This window comes from Microcaecilia unicolor, chromosome 8 (genome assembly GCF_901765095.1).
Source record: "Microcaecilia unicolor chromosome 8, aMicUni1.1, whole genome shotgun sequence".
In the NCBI taxonomy this organism is placed as follows: domain Eukaryota; kingdom Metazoa; phylum Chordata; class Amphibia; order Gymnophiona; family Siphonopidae; genus Microcaecilia; species Microcaecilia unicolor.
Genome location: NC_044038.1, coordinates 14,071,267 through 14,092,335, shown reverse-complemented (window position 1 = coordinate 14,092,335; position 21,069 = coordinate 14,071,267). Strand labels below are relative to the sequence as shown.

The window sequence follows — 21,069 nt, the reverse complement described above, 5'->3', positions numbered from 1 at the left end:
GGCATCTACATGTGGGTACAGTGGGTTTGGGGGGCGGTTTGGAGGGCTCCCATTTACCAGCACAAGTGTAACAGGTGGGTGGGGGGGGGATGGGCCTGGGTCCACCTGCCTGAAGTCCACTGCACCCCCTAATAACTGCTCCAGTGACCTGCATACTGCTGCCAGGGAGGTGGGTATGAGATTTGAGGGTGAAAATAAAAAGTTGTGAAACGGCATATTTTGTGGTGGGAGGGGGTTTGTGACCACTGGGGGAATCAGGGGAGGTCATCCCCGATTCCCTCCAGTGGTCATCTGGTCATTTAGGGCACTTTTTGGGGCCTTATTCGTGGAAAAACAGGGTCCAGGAAACGTGCCCTAAATTCTCGCTAAAAACGCATATTTTTTTCTCATTATCGGCGAAAGGCGCCCATCTCTGATCGGCCGATAACCACACCCCAGTTCTGCCTTCACCACGCCTTCGACACGCCCCCATCAACTTTGTCCGCATCCGCGACGGAGTGCAGTTGAAAACGTCCAAATTCGGCTTTCGATTATACCGCTTTATTCGTTTTTGTGAGATAAACGTCTATCTCCCGATTTGGTCACAATATAGGCGTTTTTCTCTTTCGATTATAAGCAGGATAGGCACCTACATGCATCCAACACATGTCAATTTTGAGTTACTGCCCGGCTACCACGTGGCCCTTGCGGTAATTTCATTTTTGACGCGCGTCCGCTATGCACGCCGGAAATTTTTTATTTTGTGGTGTGTGGCAGAAACCAGGCAATAATCATCATTCTACGCATGTAGACCATTACAGCGTGAGACCATACCGCTAAGTCAATGGCTGGCGGTAAGGTCTGAGACCCAAAATGGACGCGTGGCAATTTTCATTTTGCCGGATGTCCATTTTCGGCAAAAATTTTAAAAATGCAATCTTTACAGGTGTGCTGAAAAATGATTCTTTATGCACCCAAACACGTGTCTACACTACCGCAGGCCATTTTTCAGCGCACCTTAGTAAAAGGGCCACAGAGGTACTTTAAAAAGACCAGTTGTCTGCATTCATACGACTTCATGAGGGTCACTTCCATATCACCAAGCTGTCAGCACATGGTCAAGTGAAGTGGAAGCATTCCTTAGACACATGAACCCCTTTTTGGCCCAATGAACACAGGCAGGTTACTAAAAATAGTTTTTAGGATTGTTTATGGAGCTCAGGGTCAGGACCAGCAAAGCTGCACACACACCACACTACTGTCACCCAATAAGGAAGTCCAGGCCGGCATTTGTAAACTCCAACCAAATATTTACTCAACTTGAGTGATGCAAAATATGAACAAACCACTTCTTTGAGGAACTATTTACAGTATTCAGTATAAACTTTTGTCCAAAGGGTGGTATGAAAACAGCAATGCTTACGTTACTTCGACAGAAGTTAGCTGACCCTCAGGTTCATTAGAAGTTTGCTATAGAGAAGCTGTTACTGGTTCTTACTCTCTTTCTGGGATTCAGATCGAGAAGGGGTTGCTGTAAGGTACTTGGATATTTTCCCTCAGGAAGCTGAGCTCTTTCAGCCTTCAGATACACAGTCCTGGTAGAGTCTTTCTTCCTTACTGGGAACACCCTACTGGGTTCTCTGGCTCAGAGACACTCCTGGATAGATGGTTCTCCCATTGCTCCTTTCCTTAATTTCTCCTCTTGAAGGTAGTGTGGAGATCTGATCCCTGTTCCAAATTCTCCTTGTACTCAGCCCAGCAGCTTCATAGGTTTTGCCACTTATCTCCCCTCTTCCTTCCTTCCCCTATGCACTGGCTGTGTTCGTCACAAGCTTGTCCTTGTATTTATGGTGCAGTGGCCAGGGGAGCAGAAAACCAAAGACACGGCCCTTCCCTTGGACTGGGGTTTTTTATTCCCTCTTCAATTTCCCTCCATGGTGTCTCCTCCTACCTCCTGCCTCGCCTCACCCCATGCTTGGAATAAACTCCCTGAGCCCATACGCCATGCCCCCTCCCTGCCCATCTTCAAATCCTTGCTCAAAGCCCACCTCTTCAATGTCGCTTTCAGCAAATCTAGACTGTCCCAACTTGACATTGTGTCCTTTAGATTGTAAGCTCCTTTGAGCAGGGACTGTCCTTCTTTGTTAATTGTACAGCGCTGCGCAACCCTGGTAGCACTTTAGAAATGTTAAATAGTAGTAGTAGTAGTAGTATGTGGGCCTTGGGGGGGGCCTGGGCTCCCGTAGATTTGGCCATGGATCCCCCCTCCCGCCGCCAACCCGCCGTCGCCTGCCTTTGCTGGCGGGGGACCCCAACCCCCGCCAGCTGAGGTCCTCTTCTCGCAAAAGGCTTCCTTCTGTTTCTGACGTCCTTCACGTAAAGCGGCGGGAGTGGGGTCAAGAGGGTCGGTGGCAGGAGGGGGGCAAAGTCGGCAATGGCGGAGGGGGGGTCAGCGGCGCCGGGGGTGTGTGTGTACTAAAATGTGCCCCCTCACCTCGGGCTCTGGACCCCCCTCCTGCCGAAGTCTGGCTACGCCCCTGCCTCCTACTGCTGTTACTGACCAGAAGTTCTTTCTATAACAGGGATTCTTAACTTTTTTTTTTTTGTTTCTGTACCCCTTTAATTGATCAATGGAACCTTCACACCCCCATCCTAAACCACATATCGCTAAAGTAACAGTAGTGCACAGTTATACTACCAATCACTGCCCTAATAACGGCCTTCACTCTGTCTAGAAAGTTTCAATGCATTGCTTCAGATTTCAAGATCCTTCTCCGCACCCATTTGACCTTTTCCCACACTCTTTGCAGATGTGAGCACCACTGGTTAAGAAGCCCTGTTCTAGTAACAGCATGAGCTTTATTTATTTATTTATTTATTTATTTATTTGAACTAGCCATTAGTCCTTTAGAAGTCACACAGTAGAGGCAGGGAGATTACCGTTTCTAACCGGCGGAATCTGTTTGCCCTCTATACATGGGAATGTTATTGTTCAGGGATATGGAAAGTGGTGTTTTACCCCAGTGTTCCTCATTGTAAGGGCCAGGGGACCCTAAGTTCAGCCCCTGACACTCACCTCAATAAATCCTCTCCCATCTTTCCTTGGAGGCTTTCTGCCAGTGCCACATCCAGATCAAATCATCTGTTTTCTTCTAGCACCGCTCTCAATGAATTTAAGCCGCTTAGTGGGCAATATCTCACACGGTTCTCGCTAGGCTATTGGAACAATATGGGAATTCAAATAGCACATACAGCAGCTGAACTCAGAAGAAGTGCTGGTGTCAGATGAAAACAGAGTATCTGTTGCAAGCCAGCAGCAAGCCTCTGGAGAAATTGAGGTGGAAGTAAAAAAAAATAGTGAAAGAGCTGGCTCAGATTCGATAAGAATAGGGACAGAACAGTGAAGTTTGGGAGATGGAGGGTAGAGGTAAGACTGGGTCCGATGGGGTTGGGGGAGACTATGCACTCGGGGGAAGAAAATGTACGGGTAGAGTCGCTGGGGAGAAAGAATGTGCCAGGAGGAGAATGTGTTAGGGAAAACAGAGGAAGATTATGTGAAGAAGATCAGCAGGAGGGGAGGGGAAGAGAGAATGCAGGATGAAGATGGGTTGAAGGAAAGAGATTAGCAGGAGATGAGCTGAGATGAAGAGAGAGAGAATGAGAGAAGCTGGTCTTTGTTTTAGTTTCTCTGATTGCGCTTGCCTGGATTCATCATTAAAGGTCAGACTACCCATTGCCCAGGGCACACTGCAGTTTTTGAGCCAAAGTGGCACCTGCTTGAAAAATAACCAGTACAGAGAATCACCTTAGTCCTTGCCTTGATGATAACTGTAGTGATTCAGCTCCATTCGATGCCATTAACTGAATTGTCTCATTCGAGAAAGATAAAGGGATCTTGTTTTATTTGAAAATATTGTAGCCATCCCCTCTCACCTCCCTGTCTTTGCCTACGGTGACATTCCTGCATCTCATTTCCAAGGGCATCCTTAGACAAGCAGATCGAAGTAAACACACATCCAGAATTAATTCCACTTCAAGCTAATCTAATCATTTCCTTTTAAAGGCTGATCAAGATGATAAAAATTTGATTTCATTTCTGTTTTGAAATGTATTATCTGGCTCAGGGGATCGGAATAGAAAAGCACTTTATGCAGTGGGTTATTGTACACAGTGGCAGTTTGACACTAAAAATTTGTGTCTGTCTCCCTAGTTCCTCAGTTAGCCGGGTGGTTAAAGTCCCCAAGCACAGGTTGAAGTTAATGGACTCATTACACCTGTGACCCTCTTTCTTACTCTGTACTATCCTGCTATGAAGGAGGTCAATTTTTGAAAGGTTTTGAATGTGGAGAACCAGTTTTACGTGTAGAAAGCCAGCTGTGTAAAATTTGCTGCCATATACATTAATAAAAGTGTACGTAGGGACCAGTCCTACATATACTTTTTTATGTGTATATGGATGTGGAGTTGGGCGTCATTCATGGTTTGCACATATATCACCCCCCAATATTCAGCTGGCGACAGTCAGCGGTTTTTTAAACGCTGACTATTGCCGGCTAGATAAGCCTTGGATATTTGGTGCTGGGCCATATGCAGGCACTAGCACTGTATATCCAGGGCTAATTTAGGTAGCCCTTGCCGCTGAAGCTTATGCGGGTCCCGGCCGATATCCATCCAGAGCCCTCGTAACTATTTTTACTCTTTAAAATCTTCCTGATGCCCCCCCTCCTGGCCTCTCAAACAGCCCTACCTCCCTCCTATCCTCTTCCCCTGGGCCATGATATTCCAAGCCCCTCCCTTCCCCCGGAACGAGCCAGCCCTGATGTGTAGGTAGGATCCCCTGGGCCTACCTGTCTCCCTGATGGTCCGGGGAGGGATTTCTTTGGTGGCAGGAGCGCATTTTGAAGCAGATCCACAAGGGGTAGGAGTGAGGGAGCTGCGTTCTTGCCCCCAAAGATCCTCCCCCCCGTACTACCTGGAAGACTGGCCTGGGGTGGAGCTTGTTTGGGAGGAGGAGAGGGGCTTGGAATATCGCAGCCTAGGGAGGGAGGGGGCTATTTGAGAGGCCAGCAGGGGGATCAGGAGGTTTTTAAATAGTTATGCGGGTACTGGCCCAATATTAAGTGCCAGTAGCTGCACGGCTATCAGGCTCATTTTCGAAAGAGAAGGACGCCCATCTTTTGACACAAATCGGAAGACGGGCATCCTTCTCACAGGGTCACCCAAATCGGTATAATCGAAAGCCGATTTTGGACATCCCCAACAGCTTTCCATCAGGGGGACAACCAAAGTTCACGGGGGCATGTCGGAGGCGTAGCGAATTCGGGACTTGGGTGTGCCTAACACATGGGCGCCCTCGACCCATAATGGGAAAAAAGGGCGTCCCTGACGAGCACTTGGATGACTTTACCTGGTCCTGTTTTTCTTAATGACCAAAGCACAAAAAGGTGCCTGAACTGACCAGATGACCACTGGAGAGAATCAGGGATCACCTCCCCTTACTCCCCCAGTGGTCACTAATCCCCTCCCACCCTCAAAAAACAGCTTTAAAAATATTTTGTGCCAGCCTCAAATGTCATACTCGGGTCCATCACATCAGTATGCAGGTCCTGGACCTAGAGAGGAGATGCTAAAAAGGACAGATAGGGATGCAGAGGAAAAATAGATGGTGGGTATATAGAGAGAAAAAATGTCAAAAAGACAGGAGACCCTGGAAAGAGATTTAAGAAAAAACAGACTGAAACAATGCTCAGACAACAAAAGTGGAAAAAAGTATTTTTTTGAATGTATTAATATGTCAAATTTGGGAACTATGTAATCTCTGATATCTTGCATTTCTATTACTATAACAGTTTTTCTATATAGGTCTGGAATGTGTTTGCTTTTCACAATATTTGTTTACTGAAGCTCTGAAGAGATTTTTCCTCCACTCGGGCCCCACTACCTTGGTGTTATGGGGGGGGGCCATCTTTATTTTTCCACCTGGCACCCAGTCAGTTCTAGATACAGCTTCATGTTTATGCCTCCATTTACATGGCCTGAGTGTAGGCAGGTTTAGGACAAGTGTTTCAGCAGGTCGTGGAGTAATGAAGTACAGTGAAACCTCGGTTTTCGTCGATAATCCGTCCGAAAAAAATCGGCAAAATCCGAAACCGACTAAAACCGAGGCAATTAACGAGGATGCCCAAAATCGGGAGGACATCCATCTTCCAATACAAATTGGGAGATGGACGTCCTTCTTTTTCGACGAAAACCGAGACAAATTTCTAGTTGAAAAAATCAACGAAATCCGAAACTGACGAAAACCGACGCCAACGAAAACCAAGGTTTCACTGTATATATATATATATATATATATTTTATAAAATATGTATATATGCATGTGCTTCCCATGCATACATTTACACCAACTCCTGAGCAAGTGTAGATGTACACAGGTGCTTTCAACCCATGATTATTGCAGGTTTGGTGAAGACGGATAGGAATCAATATTCAATAGGGTTTAAGCAGCCATGAGAATTCCTGTTCACTTGAACCCTACTCAGCAGGCCAACCATGGATGTTTGCTGGCATTTAACCACACGGTACCACAATATCCCATCTGACCACCACTGCAATGTGTAGTTAGTGCCAGGGCGGTCTTTGGGCAGAGTCTAGGAGGAGCCAGCAGTTATGCAGTCACCAGCCATATCCATAGCTGGTGCTCACATAGCTAACTGAGAAGCTAGGACTGCTTAAACGGCAGCCCCATCCCTGCCCACTTACCTATGCTGGTGCCAACACTGATAGCAGGCCAACGCCTGCATAACTTCTGGGTCAGCAACTAACCCAGATATTCAGCACCGTCATTGCATATTCAAGCTTAATTCTTCTTGTGGTCTGTGGCTTAATAAACATTTAGTTATTTAATTTACAAGGCTTGATTATACTGCTGTATGCCAAACTATGGCTTCAAAGAAGTTTATAATCAGGGCTTTTTTTTGAGGGGGTACTTAGGGGTACTGAGTACCGACACCTTTTCCATTGTCTGCTAAAATTGACCCATGGACCCTAAGTTTTAATGAAAGATCTCAGGCTCTACACAACAATTCTAATTTGTCATAGATTCTGTGACTTGGTTGCAGGGGGCCTGGCTATTGTGGGATGGGCCTATCAGTGATCACCTTACCCCTGAATGATGGCCTATCATTTTAGTACCGGTACCTTTTTTTGCTAGTAAAAACACACTGTTTATAATAAAACAATGATATGTTGCTAGAGAAGACAAAGTAAAGCTAGGCGTGAGCAGGACAGGCTAGAGAGAAGAGGTGAGTTTTCAGAGAAGACTTTGATTTGGTGTAGGAGGATTCTGAACAAAGGTGTATAGGTAGGGCATTCCATAGTCTGGAACCAACATAACAGAGCTAATGCACGTTGACTGCTGTAGACTGAATATTGGCCCTGTAGGCAATTATTTTGTCTTTAAAAGATTCCAGTAATAACTACCTACTTGGATTTCCTACCTAGGCAACCTGTATAAAATTACTCTTTTACTCTTCCATTGCAGAAAATATCCTGTGAAAAACATATTTTACCACCTAGAAAGTTCTCCTTTCTTCCTCATAGATCTTTTCTAGACTTTGTCTTCCTATGGTAACGCCAGCCATCTTGTATTTGTTTCTAGAACGTCCAGCAGCTCCCAAGAATCTGTCAGTTTTGCAGTCAGAGGTGCAGTCCCGTAGCTTGAAAGTGCACTGGTTTCCTGGCCGAGATGGATCATCTCCAGTACGATACTTCACAGTACAAATACGAGAGCTACCAGATGGAGAATGGCAAACCTACTCCTCTTCCATCAATCATGAAGCCAGCTCTTGCCTTGTTGAAAGGTACAACAACATAGCTCTGACAGGAATAATGTTTACAGACATTTTGAAATATTCAGGTTCAGATTTATATTACTTTAACATGTTCTCCACTAGGACCATTCGATTATTCAGAACTTAGAAACCCTATTCAAAAAGGCTTACGCAGTCCGTGCTGATGCCGCCTTTTTTTAAAATTAAACATTTGCATGGTTGTATGGCTAACTTCAATTCATATCTTTTTGTTAGTTCAGAGCATGGTTAGGGACAGGGTGGGGACTGTCCAAAAAGTTATCTGGAGAGCAGTGATATTCAGACACTGGTATCATTCCTTTTAGTTTACTGAATACTCGTAATTCAATAAAAGCAGTAGAAATAGCATGATCTGTGTCCTGCATTCTTGCAGATTCAATTCACAATCCAACATTATACCCAAATTTTGAATAACAAATTTCATTTGTATATCTGTACCATAATATCTTAAAACTGTAGGTAACAGAGTCAAGATATTTTCCAATATACATAAATTCAGTCTTCAAAAAATTCAGTGACAAATCATGAGATAGCATCGATATAAACACTAAAAATATCTTTCAATCTCTCAAGATTCACGGTATTACATACATAGTAAATGACGGCAGAAAAAGACCTGCATGGTCTATCCAGTCTGCCCAACAAGACAAACTCATATGTGCTACTTTTTGTGTATACCCTACTTTGATTTGTACCTGTCCTGTTCAGGGCACAGACCGTATAAGTCTGTCCAGCACTATCCCTGCCTCCCAACCACCAGCCCCGCCTCCCACCACTGGCTCTGGCACAGACCGTATAAGTCTGCCCAGCACTATCCTCGCCTCCCACCACCGGCTGGCTCTGCCACCCAATCTCGGCTAAGCTCCTTAGGATCCGTTCCTTCTGAATAGGATTCCTTTATGTTTATCCCACGCGTGTTTGAATTCTGTTACCGTTTTCAAGATTCACGGTATTGGAAAGAAAAACTGAATATCATCAGCATAGATCCAAAATGACACATTCAACTGTTCGAAAACTTTGCCAAAAGATGACATATACACATTGAATAACAATGCAGAGAGGGCTGAACTCTGAGGAACAAAAGCACACACAGAGAGTGTATGAAGTAAAAGACAAAGTCCAAAACAGCAAAAAGAAAGCACTAAGAGTCTTCAAAAGAGGAACACAGATCTTTTAATAAGATAGCTTGAAAATCAATCTTGTATTAGTGACTCGACATGGGTCATGTTTTGGCACATAGCGCCTGCGTCAGGGGTCAGTGGGTTATTTTCGAACAATTCTGGTTGTGAGAATCTGATACACAAAACAGAGACACCTCCTGCACAATACACACTAAGTTTAGTCCTCTGCTCTTGGTTGAATGTGAAAAAGTCCTCCATAATCCGGAAGGAGACTATCAGGCTTATTTTCGAAACAGAAGGGCGACCATCTTTCAACACAAATCGGGAGATGGGCGTCCTTCTCCCAGGGTCGCCAAATTGGCATAATCGAAAGCCGATTTTGGGCGTCCTCAACTGCTTTCCATCGTGGGGACGACCAAAGTTCATGGGGGCGTGCGGAAGCATAGCAAAGGCGGGACTGGGGTGTGCTTAACACATGAGCGTCCTCGGCCGAGAATGTAAAAAAGAAGGGCATCCCTGACGAACACTTGGCTGACTTTACTTGGTCCTTTTTTTTTATGACCAAGCCACATAAATGTGCCCTAAAACCAGGTGACCACCGGATGGAATCAGGGATGACCTCCCCCTACTCCCCCAGTTGTCACTAACCCCCTTCCACTCTAAAAAAAATTTTTTAAATATTTTTTCCAGCCTCTTTGCCAGCCTCAAATATCATACCCAGCTCCATGACTGCAGTATGCCTGTCCCTGGAGCAGTTTCAGTGGGTACTGCAGTGCACTACAGGCAGGCCAACCCAGGCTCACCCCCCCTACCTGTTAAACTTGTGGTGGTAAATGTGAGCCCTCCAAAACTCACCACAAACCCACTGTACCCACATCTAGGTGCCTCTCTTCATCCCTAAGGGCTATGGTAGTGGTGTACAGTTGTGGGGAGTTGGTTTTGGGGGGCTCAGCACACAAGGTAAGGGAGCTATGCACCTGGGAGCTTTTTCTGAAGTCCACTGCAGTGCCCCCTAGGGTGCCCGGTTGGTGTCCTGTCATGTCATGGGGACCAGTGCACTACGAATGCTGGCTCCTCCCACGACCAAATGGCTTGGATTTGGTCGGTTCTGAGATGGGCGTCCTTGGTTTCCATTATCGCTGAAGATCGGGGACGACCATCTCTAAGGTTGACCTAAATGTTGAGATTTGGGTGTCCCTGACCTTATTATCAAAATGAAAGATGGCCGCCCATCTTGTTTCGATAATACGGGTTTCCCCGCCCATTCGTGGGAACGTCCTGCGAGGACGCCCTCAGGAAAACTTGGCGCCCCCTTCAATTATGCCCCTCCATGTAGTCATTTTGAGGAGTTTGAATCGCAGTCTAAGCCAGTGTAAGGATAAATTGTATCCACCACATTGCATTAGTAAAGGTCTCTGTAAAGCAAGAGCAGCTGACAGAGAAGCATTGCTTGTACCATGCACCAATAGGGCGCTTGCCAGATATTGTATGCAGTTTGAGATTTTCCAGTTTATCAAGCGATATTAAGAAGATATTGAACCGTAATTGGCATATCCTTGAAGGCCATTGATGCATTCAGAATAAGAAAGTGACAGTAGCATACACCCGCAGAAAAAACATCAAAGGAATTTTTCTTCTTCAGCAAAACAAGACCCTGTCATGCAAATAAACATGGTTGTTGGCTATCGACCATGTGGTGCCTGTTCTGTTTGCTCTTCATCAATGAGTATTAGAGAATTCAAGCTTCCACGCACTGGCAAGACATTTCTGTTAAAACATCAATCGGACTGTAATACAGAACAAGTGGTTTATATTGTGATCTGCCCATGTTCATTACTGTATGTGGGAAAAACAAAAAGGAAACTGAACACATGTATGATAGAACATAGTAACAATGTAAGGAGAAATAACTTAACTGTTCCACTCGTGCAACATTGCATGGATTTCTCACATTCTTTCTCTGATGTAAGATTTTTTTTGTTTGTCAAGTGGTTAAAACACCATGGCGTGGAGGTGACGTGGACTCACTTTTGTCACAGAAAGAACAACGTTGTATTTTTGAGATGGACTCTGTCTCCCCAGCAGGTCTAAACAATGAAATTGATTTATCTGTTTTTTAGTCTAAATAAAGAAGATCAATGGAACTCTGTTGCACCCTTCATAAGTACACGTTTTTTCACCATTCAAATACCTTGTTATGCAACGCTTTTCACTACCCTTGAGTTCAGCACCTGAAATGTATTGATTATCGATTTTATTCTAATTTACTGTGTACTCTATATACTGAGATTGGAACATTCTTCTGTATTTCTTATTCCGGAAATGGGCGATCGCCACTACGGTATTTGTAAGCCACATTGAGCCTGCAAAGAGGTGGGAAAATGTGGGATATAAATGCAGAAGATAAATAAATAAGGATGTTCATTATTCTATTTTAATACTAATACTTTCTTTTATTATTGTAATGATCTATATGTAGATCATGAGACATTGATTATCTTACCAATATTCACATTTAATTTTTATGGAATGGATTATGGTTCTAAATGATGTCTGCACATGCATGTTTTAATCATTAATTTGATACTTATATTCCATACATGTTTCATTGTGTTTTTATTGATCAATTAACTGTTGCATTATATGCCTAGTTGCTAGTATCAGAACACAAAGTTGCTGGTTTTCATATTTTCCTTTTATATGATTTTTAAACTTTTTATATGTTATAGTTCAATATTTAGGATCTCATTTTCAGTATATTTATGCAGAATCACATTACAACTCGTTTAAAAGAGAGCAATACTATGCACTTAGCTTACTTGAAGAACGTTCATCTTTTAGACCGCACTGCAGACTCACACATATTTATGCATGTCATGTTTCACTTTCAGACTCACTCATTGCTTTTCATAGTTTTTAGATGAGAAATTTATAACTAATGTTGAATGTTGTGAAAAAATCCCACTCTTCTTCTACCCACACGACACTTTAAAGAAAACGTCATCATGACGTTGTTATGTCACTCATCATTTATATTGGGCAGGAAGGCATCAGCACTGTTTTGTTGATTTCCGGATTATGGAGGACTGTATCTCATTCGACTAAACTTAAGGGTCCTTTTATTAAGGTGCGCTGAAAAATGGCTTGCAGTAGTGTAGGCTCAGGTTTTGGGCGCGCGCCAGTCCATTTTTCAGCGCACCTGTAAGCAAGGCCTTTAAAAAAATTTTTTTGCGAAAATAGATATGCGGCAAAATCAAAATTGCCGCGCATCCATTTTGGGTCTGCGACTTTACCGCCAGCCATTGACCTAGCGATAAAGTCTTATGTGGTAACCGGGTGGTAATGACCTACGCGCACCAAATGCCACTTGGCACGTGTCCGATATGCACGTCCAAAAATAAAAATGATTTTTCGAATGGGCATATTGGACACGCGCCAGAAATGAACTTGCCACTGGATCCACGCGGTAGCTGGGCGGTAGAGCCTTACGTGGATTAGTAAGAGGGCCTCTGTGTTAGAACTTAGGCATACTGCATTACAGAATGCGCTTAGAGAGTTGTGCGCGTAAATTCTAATTATTGCCAGTCAGTGCGCATTATTGCTTGTTAAGAGCTATTATCAAGGCTGATTAGTTTGTTAAGCCAGTTATGTTATGTACACTCTTATAGAATAGGTGCAAGAAAGCAAAAGGGCAGACGGTCTGCAAACTCCAAGACGGAAAATCAACAAAGCAGATCGTAATGAGAAAATTGTAATTTATTAATGAATATTAAAAATTATGTATAAAACAGCCCGACACAGGCCATGTTTCGCCCAGCAGGGCTGCTTCAGGGGCTACAAAACAAATAAAATGACGTTTAAAAACATAATGCAGATATAACAAAAAATAGTAATTTGTAAAAATTATTATATACACATTACAAATATATGTGTTTATATATTGTATATCAATTACATAAAGTAAATATAACATGAAATGAATATAACACAAATATCCCACACATATAAAAAATGACTAAAAATATATAATAATGGTGTACGTTTGCATATTTTATACTAATTATATAAAATAAATATAAAATAAATATAAATCATAAATAAGAAACCATTTCACAAATATTTGTGAAATGGTTTCTTATTTATGATAAATTAATTACATTGCTCTTTTTTATTTAAAAATTGATACAAAAAACAGTTATGTACACTTTTTTATTTTATATTTATTTTATATAATTAGTATAAAATATGCAAACGTACACCATTATTATATATTTTTAGTCATTTTTTATATGTGTGGGATATTTGTGTTATATTCATTTCATGTTATATTTACTTTATGTAATTGATATACAATATATAAACACATATATTTGTAATGTGTATATAATAATTTTTACAAATTACTATTTTTTGTTATATCTGCATTATGTTTTTAAACGTCATTTTATTTGTTTTGTAGCCCCTGAAGCAGCCCTGCTGGGCGAAACATGGCCTGTGTCGGGCTGTTTTATACATAATTTTTAATATTCATTTATAAATTGCAATTTTCTCATTACGATCTGCTTTGTTGATTTTCCGCTGTTATAGAATACGCTTGGATTTTTGGTGCGGATCTCTAAGCGTGCTATATAGAATCTGCGGGAAGTGTTTCTCATGAAATATAAGGTAAAACTTATAGGCATACGTGAGCAGCGAAGCATACAGTCAAACCCCAAATGTGAAAAGAAGACAGTAAAGGACCCCATAGCAACTGCCAAGTACTAGTTGGCTTCATATTGCTTACCGTACATACTCGACTATATGACGAGAATTTGGGGCTTAAAACAAAGCCCCACAATTGGGATCTGATCTTATAGTCGAGTTGGTACGTCTCTCTCCCCTCCTCCCACTCATGTGGTATCCCGCATGTCTTTGTTTCCCCCTCCCCCACCCTGAAGTGAACAGCATTTCTCTTACTGGCAAGCCTGGACGCTGATGCTGATAGACGCGGAAGTAACTGCAAGCAGGGCCAGTCGGGTCCTTGAGCATCTGTGCATTCTCAAGACTTACCAGCTCCCAAGCTTGCATAAATGCTTAAGGTACTGGCCCTGCTTGCAGTTACTTCAAGGCTTGCTGGTAAGAGAAATGCCAGTCACTTCGTGGGGGGGGATGACAGAAGTATCAGTCACTGCAAGAGGAGGGGGAACAGAGAAGAGGGAGAGAAATACTGGTCCCTGCAGGAGAGGAATAATTGAATATAAGCCTAAACAATTCCCCCCTCCCACCCCCTTTTTTAAAGGGAAAAATGTTATCGGCTTATATTCGGATGGGCTTCTATTCAAGTACATATGGTATTTGTAGTTATAAATTGGATAACCCAGAGAGCAGAAAATGGAGTGCCATAGGGAATTACAGCAGTGGGGTGTTTGGTGATTCCAGTTGTTTAATTAAATGTAAGATCCTCATTTGCACTGATCTGCTTTCGAGTTTTGCAATTAGAAACAGAATAAGTAAATAAATAAGACCTTTAACAAGTTACTTGCTATAAGTGAAAATAAGCTACCTAATTTACACTGTCAAAATGTAAATATATAGAAAAGCATTCATCATCCTCTTATTTTCTGTAATTTAGAAATAGTGTGATCATGCCCTTTACTGCATAATGTAATCGCAGAACATTCAGCTGACACATCAGTTTTCAATATCTCAGGATCAGGAATAATCAATTTAACTAGATAAGTTCTGAACAAAGAGAATTCTTCCTTTTTTTTGCCTTGACTCAGAAAAGTTGAATTACATTTATTTTTATTTTATTTTTGTTACATTTGTACCCCGCGCTCAGTGGCGTAGCAAAAGGGGGCGGGAGGGGCGGTCCGCCCCGGGTGTCAGCTCAGGGGGGTTGCTCCCTGCCAGCTCCCCCCCCCCCCCTCGGCACATCGACACCCCCAACCAGCTCCCACACCCTACCTTTAAAAAGAATATTGGAATCCGAGGCGAGACGCAGCGCCTCGCGCCTGCCCTGCACGTAAAAGAAATGTGGAACGTTGGGCCTTCCCTTGCTCTATCTGTCCCGCCCTCCGCTGACGCAACTTCCTATTTCTGCAAGGACTCACAGAAACAGAAGCCTGCGCAGCCTTCTACATGGAATGTTGCTAGTGGAATAGCAACATTCCATGTAGAATCTCCAATAGTAGCAACATTCCATATAGAATCTCCAATAGTAGCAACATTCCATGTAGAATCTCCAATAGTATCTATTTTATTTTTGTTACATTTGTACCCTGCGCTTTCCCACTCATGGCAGGCTCAATGCGGCTTACATGGGGCAATGGAGTCCCAAGGAGCTGCCTGTGCCTGAAGTGGGAATTGAACTCAGTTCCTCAGTTCCCCAGGACCAAAGTCCACCACCCTAACCACTAGGCCACTCCTCCACTCCAATAAAGAATTGTGTAGCCTCCTCAGATTTAGGAAATGAAAGAAATTCACACTTAAATCCAGTGAAATTTCTGAGGCTGATTTTCCATTTTCGTTGTTAATGGGGAGGGGGGGGTCATACTTTATTTGTGCAGTTATCAAAAAATGTACAATATCCAGGTTGCAATATCAATCAGATAATTCAGTTACTTTTAATTGATACAGTGATTACATGTCAGCTTTTGTTAATTCATGTCTTGTAGTCAGTTGCTCATCACACTGCCTGAGCATACCAATGTGTCATGAAAACTGGGGGAGTACCCAAGGGATTATGTGTGCAGAGCATAGTTTATCAGTCTTTGATCTTGCTGGCAGATAATGTCAATTAGAGTGGTTAACTGCTGTCCATGGTGTTTTCACATTTTATAGGCTAAATCCTTTCACTTCCTATAAACTACGACTAAAGGCAACTAATGATGTTGGAGACAGTGAATTCAGCGCAGAAACCAAGGCAGTCACTACCATGCAGGACGGTAAGAAATAAATAGAAAGCATGACCCTTGACTCAGGCTGAGCACTAAGAATTCCTCCTGCTTCATTCAAAGAGTAGAAACATAGTAACATAGTAGATGACGGCAGAAAAAGACCTGCATGGTCTATCCAGTCTGCCCAACAAGATAAACTCACATGTGCTACTTTTTGTGTATACCTTACCTTGATTTGTACCTGTCCTTTTCAGGGCACAGACCGTATAAGTCTGCCCAGCACTATCCCCGCCTCCCAACCACCAGCCCCGCCTCCCACCACCGGTTCTGGCACAGACCGTATAAGTCTGCCCAGCACTATCCCCGCCTCCCAACCACCAACCCCCGCCTCCTACCACCGGCTCTGGCACAGACCATATAAGTCTGCCCAGCACTATCCCCGCCTCCCAACCACCAGCCCCTCTTCCCACCACCGGCTCTGGCACAGACCGTATAAGTCTGCCCAGCACTATCCCCGCCTCTCAACCACCAGCCCCTCTTTCCACCACCGGCTCTGGCACAGACCGTATAAGTCTGCCCAGCACTATCCCCGCCTCCCAACTACCAGCCCCTCTTTCCACCACCGGCTCTGGCACAGACCGTATAAGTCTGCCCAGCACTATCCCCGCCTCCCAACCACCAGCCCCTCTTCCCACCACCGGCTCTGGCACAGACCGTATAAGTCTGCCCAGCACTATCCCCGCCTCCCGCCACCGGCTCTGCCACCCAATCTCAGCTATGCTCCTTAGGATCCATTCCTTCTGAACAGGATTCCTTTATGTTTGTCCCACGCGTATTTGAATTCTGTTACCGTTTTCATTTCCACCACCTCCCGCGGGAGGGCATTCCAAGCATCCACTACTCTCTCTGTGAAACACCTTAGCTTGTCAAATTAGTGGGGTCCTAATTCAGCGGGGTGGAGTGTTGACACTCACATACAGCCCCTATGCTGATAACTTCAGTTTTTGTCCAGGCTAAGCAAAGGTTTTATTATCTGAATTAAATAACAGACAGCTGAAGTCTCTTGCTGTGCCCTCAGATCATCAATCAAGCTATTATGAGCTTCCATATGAAATGATTCTGCTTGATTGGTAACAAACATTGTAGTGAATATTATCTTCCTAAAAGCTCCAAGTTCCATTTAAAAATATCTTTAAAAAAAAAAAAAAAAAAACCAAATACTGAGCTATGCATATATTTCAAGAAGTTTCTTCAGTCACTTTGGTACATGATTCAATTTTTTTTTCCTGCAGCATAGATAAGTGGATGATGTGTTTTGTAGGAGAAGAGGAATCTGAAGCAGAAGCCTGAATACATGGATTGCATTTTATCTCTTTGACTCAAGGAGCCCATGAGCAACAATTGTAACCATGGCACTTGAGAAAGCAGAAGATTTATTCTTTTTTTTTTTTTAAACCTAAGCTGTAGTTTATTTTAAAATTCTTATTTACTACCTTCCTGGCCTTTCACAAGATAGCTCAAAGCAGTGTACAAAAACATCAAAAAGATACAAAGCACAAGTAAATTCAAAATTAAAAATAACGTAATATATAAGCAAACATTCATTGCTGCCAGGATTTTGTTCCTTAATGATGGAGCCACTACATAAAAAGGCTCTTAGCCCATAGTTTATGCAAAATCTAATTCTGGGTGATTTGAAACAAAGCCTGCTCCCACGTACAGAGCTACAGAGGTGTTCTTTTAATTATCAAATATAGAAATCAGATATATTTTGTATATTGATTCTTTTAATTATTTTATTTATTTAGGTCATTTATACCCCGCCTTTTTCCGCAGTTTAGCAGCCCCAAAGCGGCTTACAATGAACTAATGGATTAATTACAATGAGAATTGAGAGGGTAGAAGGAACAGAGAGAGGAAGGAAGGAAGGGAATATAAATACAATCTTAAAGCGAATAAATTAGTAGGCAGGGAAATGAAAGCACACTGAAAAATGGTCTGCGGTAGTATAGACGCGTGTTTTTGGCATGCGCACAATCATTTTTCAGCACACCTGTAAAAAAGGCCTTTTTAAAATTTTTCTTGAAAATGGACGTGCATCCATTTTGGGTCTGAAACCTTACCACCAGCCATTGACCTAGCGGTAAAGTCTCACTCTGTAACCGGGTGGTAATAACGTACACGCTTCAAATGCCACTTGGCACGCGTCCAATACAAAGGCACGCTGAAAAATGGCCTGCGGTAGTATAGACGCGTGCTTTTGGCGTGCGCAGAATCATTTTTCAGCACACCTGTAAAAGAGGCCTTTTAAAAATTTTTCTTGAAAATTGCCGTGCGTCCATTTTGGGTCTGAAACCTTACCGCCAGCCATTGACTTAGCGGTAAAGTCTCAGTCTGTAACCGGGCGGTAATAACCTACACGCGTCAAATGCCACTCGGCCCGCGTCCAATACACACGTCCGAAAATACAAATTATTTTTTCGGATGCACACCAAAATTGAAATTACCGCAAGAGCCACGCGGTAGCCAGGCGGTAACTCCATTTTGGCGCATTGGATGTGCGTAGACGCTTACGCGGCTTAGTAAAAGTGCCCCATAGTTACTTTCTTTTGAATGCTCTGTATTTCTGAAATTAAAATACCATATCAAGGTCTCTTAATTGGAACTTTTAAGATGATTCCAAACATACTCTTCACAGCTAAAAGATTTAATGTATATAAAGACTTAAGAATAGTTAAATCGACATAATGATTAGTACAGTCACAAAAGAATCTCAACATGATGTGTTTTTGTGTTTTTCAGTCATGTGATAGTTAATATTATGAAGGCTCTTTATCATATTGAAACCATGCTCTCACCAGCTGTATGTGAGTTTTACACCATGCTGTATATGCGAGATCATGATCAACTTCTCCCTTGGTGTCCTGGGATAATGTAGAATGCGTGCCTTCACCACAGGCAAATAAGAGTTGGGAAAAGGGTGACTCTTTCAAAAGTGCTCTCAATCACACTCAGTTACGTGGACAGAAATGTCAGGGACAGATATCCTTTTATACCTTTGTGGAATAATTGGTTTGTGTTTTGTTCAGTTCCAGACGAGCCTCCAAATCTTCTGTCTGTGACTCCTCATGCTACTACCTCAGTGCTAGTCCAGTGGCAGGTAAGACAGCTGGAAGTAAATGCTCTTTGTTAATATACTAGCCTGGCAGAAACTTTGTTTTACTTATAAGACCTGTCATGCTGTTGGAATGGAGACATTAGATAATGAATGACCACAGTAGAAATTCTGCAGAGAGGCTGCAGCTTAGTCCCCTGTTGGCCTTCTAAGGTTAGCTGTAAATCATAGTGTTAACAGTACATTTCTGCATCAGACAGATCAGACAAGAGAAGGAAGAAAGAACAGTACTCAGTGTGGGAAATTCAGGAGAGCTGAGCATCCTCATAAAGATGACACTTTTCTTGCCTATAGTCCCATGGATATAGTCACCTCTCAGAGCAGCCTGAAAATACATGCATACTTGTAATCACATAAAAAGACGCATTCCTGGGGACATGTTTAGGTCAAAGAAATAAATTATACTTATAATATTAGATTTTTCAAAGACACTCACACAGTTTTGTCCCCATTCCCTTGCCTGCAGAAATAGTACTGCAAAATATGAAGGTGTGTTTGTACTTGTGTTGTACCTGAACTTTTAAAGAGAAAATCCCTGCACAGTGCAAATTATTTAGAAACATAGAAGATGACAGCTGATAAGACCATATAGCTATCTAGTCTACCCTTCCAAATCAATCGTTTAGCTCTACAATCCTTTCTTCTCCTTTAGAAATTCTCTGTACTTGTTTCATGCTTTTTTGAATTCAGATACAGTCCTCCACTACCTCAGTTAGGAGGCTTTTCATACATCCACCAGCATTTCTGAAAAGCAATATTTCCTTTGATTATTCTTAAATCTACCACCTTTTGACCTGTGAATGAAAACGGAGTCCAATTGGGCAGTAATTATACTTAGCCATATAGAATAACATGGAAAAACTGTTACATGCTGTGAACTGCTTAGGCTTTTTCCTCCTCAGTTCATCAGTTCAGCTTAAGCCTTCTATCAAGTTGAAGAGTTGTTGTGGATAACATTCTATAAGTTGAAGGCAATTTTTTCCTCTTGCTTTTTTAAAATTATATTTCTGGGCTGTGTCGGCATTGCCGTGCAGCTTAGTAAACAGGGGGGATAGTAATATAGTAAGTGATGGCAGATAAAGACCAGCATTGTCCATCTAGTTTGCCCGATTTGGTGGCTAGAGTTGTACCTGCCTCTTCGTGCAGGTTACAACCCTCATTGCCTTTGTTTTGGGGTTATCAGAACAGAGAGAAGCACAAGAATCAAAAGCATGGTGAAACAAGAAACCTGGTTTAATACAAAAAGAAACAGATCGAAGCACCAGTATGGCGAGAAAATGTATTGTGTCAGAAATATAATTTTTAAAAAAGCAAGAGAAAAAAATTGCCTTCAACTTATAGAATGTTATCCACAACAACTCTTCAACTTGATAGAAGGCTTAAGCTGAACTGATGAACTACGGAGGAAAAAGCCTCAGCCAGTTCACAGCATGTAACATTTATTCCATGTTATTCTATATGGCTAAGTATAATTACTGCCCAATTGGACTCCGTTTTCACTCATAGGTCAATAGGTGGTAGATTTAAGAATAATCAATGGAAATATTGCTTTTCAGAAATGGTGGTGGATGCATGGAAAAGCCTCCGTCCTAACTGAGGTAGTGGAGGACTCTATCTGAATTCAAAAAAGCATGAAACAAGTACAGAGAATTTCTAAAGGAGAAGAAAGGATTGTAGAGCTAAACGATTGATTTGGAAGGGTAGACTAGATAGCTATATGGTCTTATCAGCTGTCATCTTCTATGTTTCTAAATAATATGCACTGTGCAGTAAACATAGGGGTATGTTATTTATTCACTCATTTAAAACACACAGTAGTTCCCTCCATAAATACAGACACAATCCGTGAAGTGTGCAGTGCCCATTTGATGTAAGTTCTCTGGCATTTTCTGGGGCTTTTGCAGTCTCCAGATGTCACTGTAGTGACATCAACTGGCTCCCAGTTGAATTAAAGTGCAGAGAGGAGACATTACCTGGTAGCGATTAATCCAGTTAGTTTGTCTTCCGCAATTGCCAATAAGTAGAAGGGGGGGTAGAGATCTTCA

The 21,069-nt window shown here is 42.5% G+C and overlaps 1 protein-coding gene across 1 annotated transcript in view; it reads left to right on the top strand.

Moving 5' to 3' along the window:
* The window catches only part of SDK1 (sidekick cell adhesion molecule 1), a 734,579-nt gene that overhangs the window by 594,414 nt on the left and 119,096 nt on the right, over positions 1-21,069 (top strand). Inside the window, exons 30-32 of the mRNA XM_030212035.1 lie at positions 7,640-7,841; positions 15,794-15,897; positions 18,939-19,009. Coding sequence (XP_030067895.1) covers positions 7,640-7,841; positions 15,794-15,897; positions 18,939-19,009 — 377 coding nt within the window. The remainder of the gene's footprint in view (positions 1-7,639; positions 7,842-15,793; positions 15,898-18,938; positions 19,010-21,069) is intronic.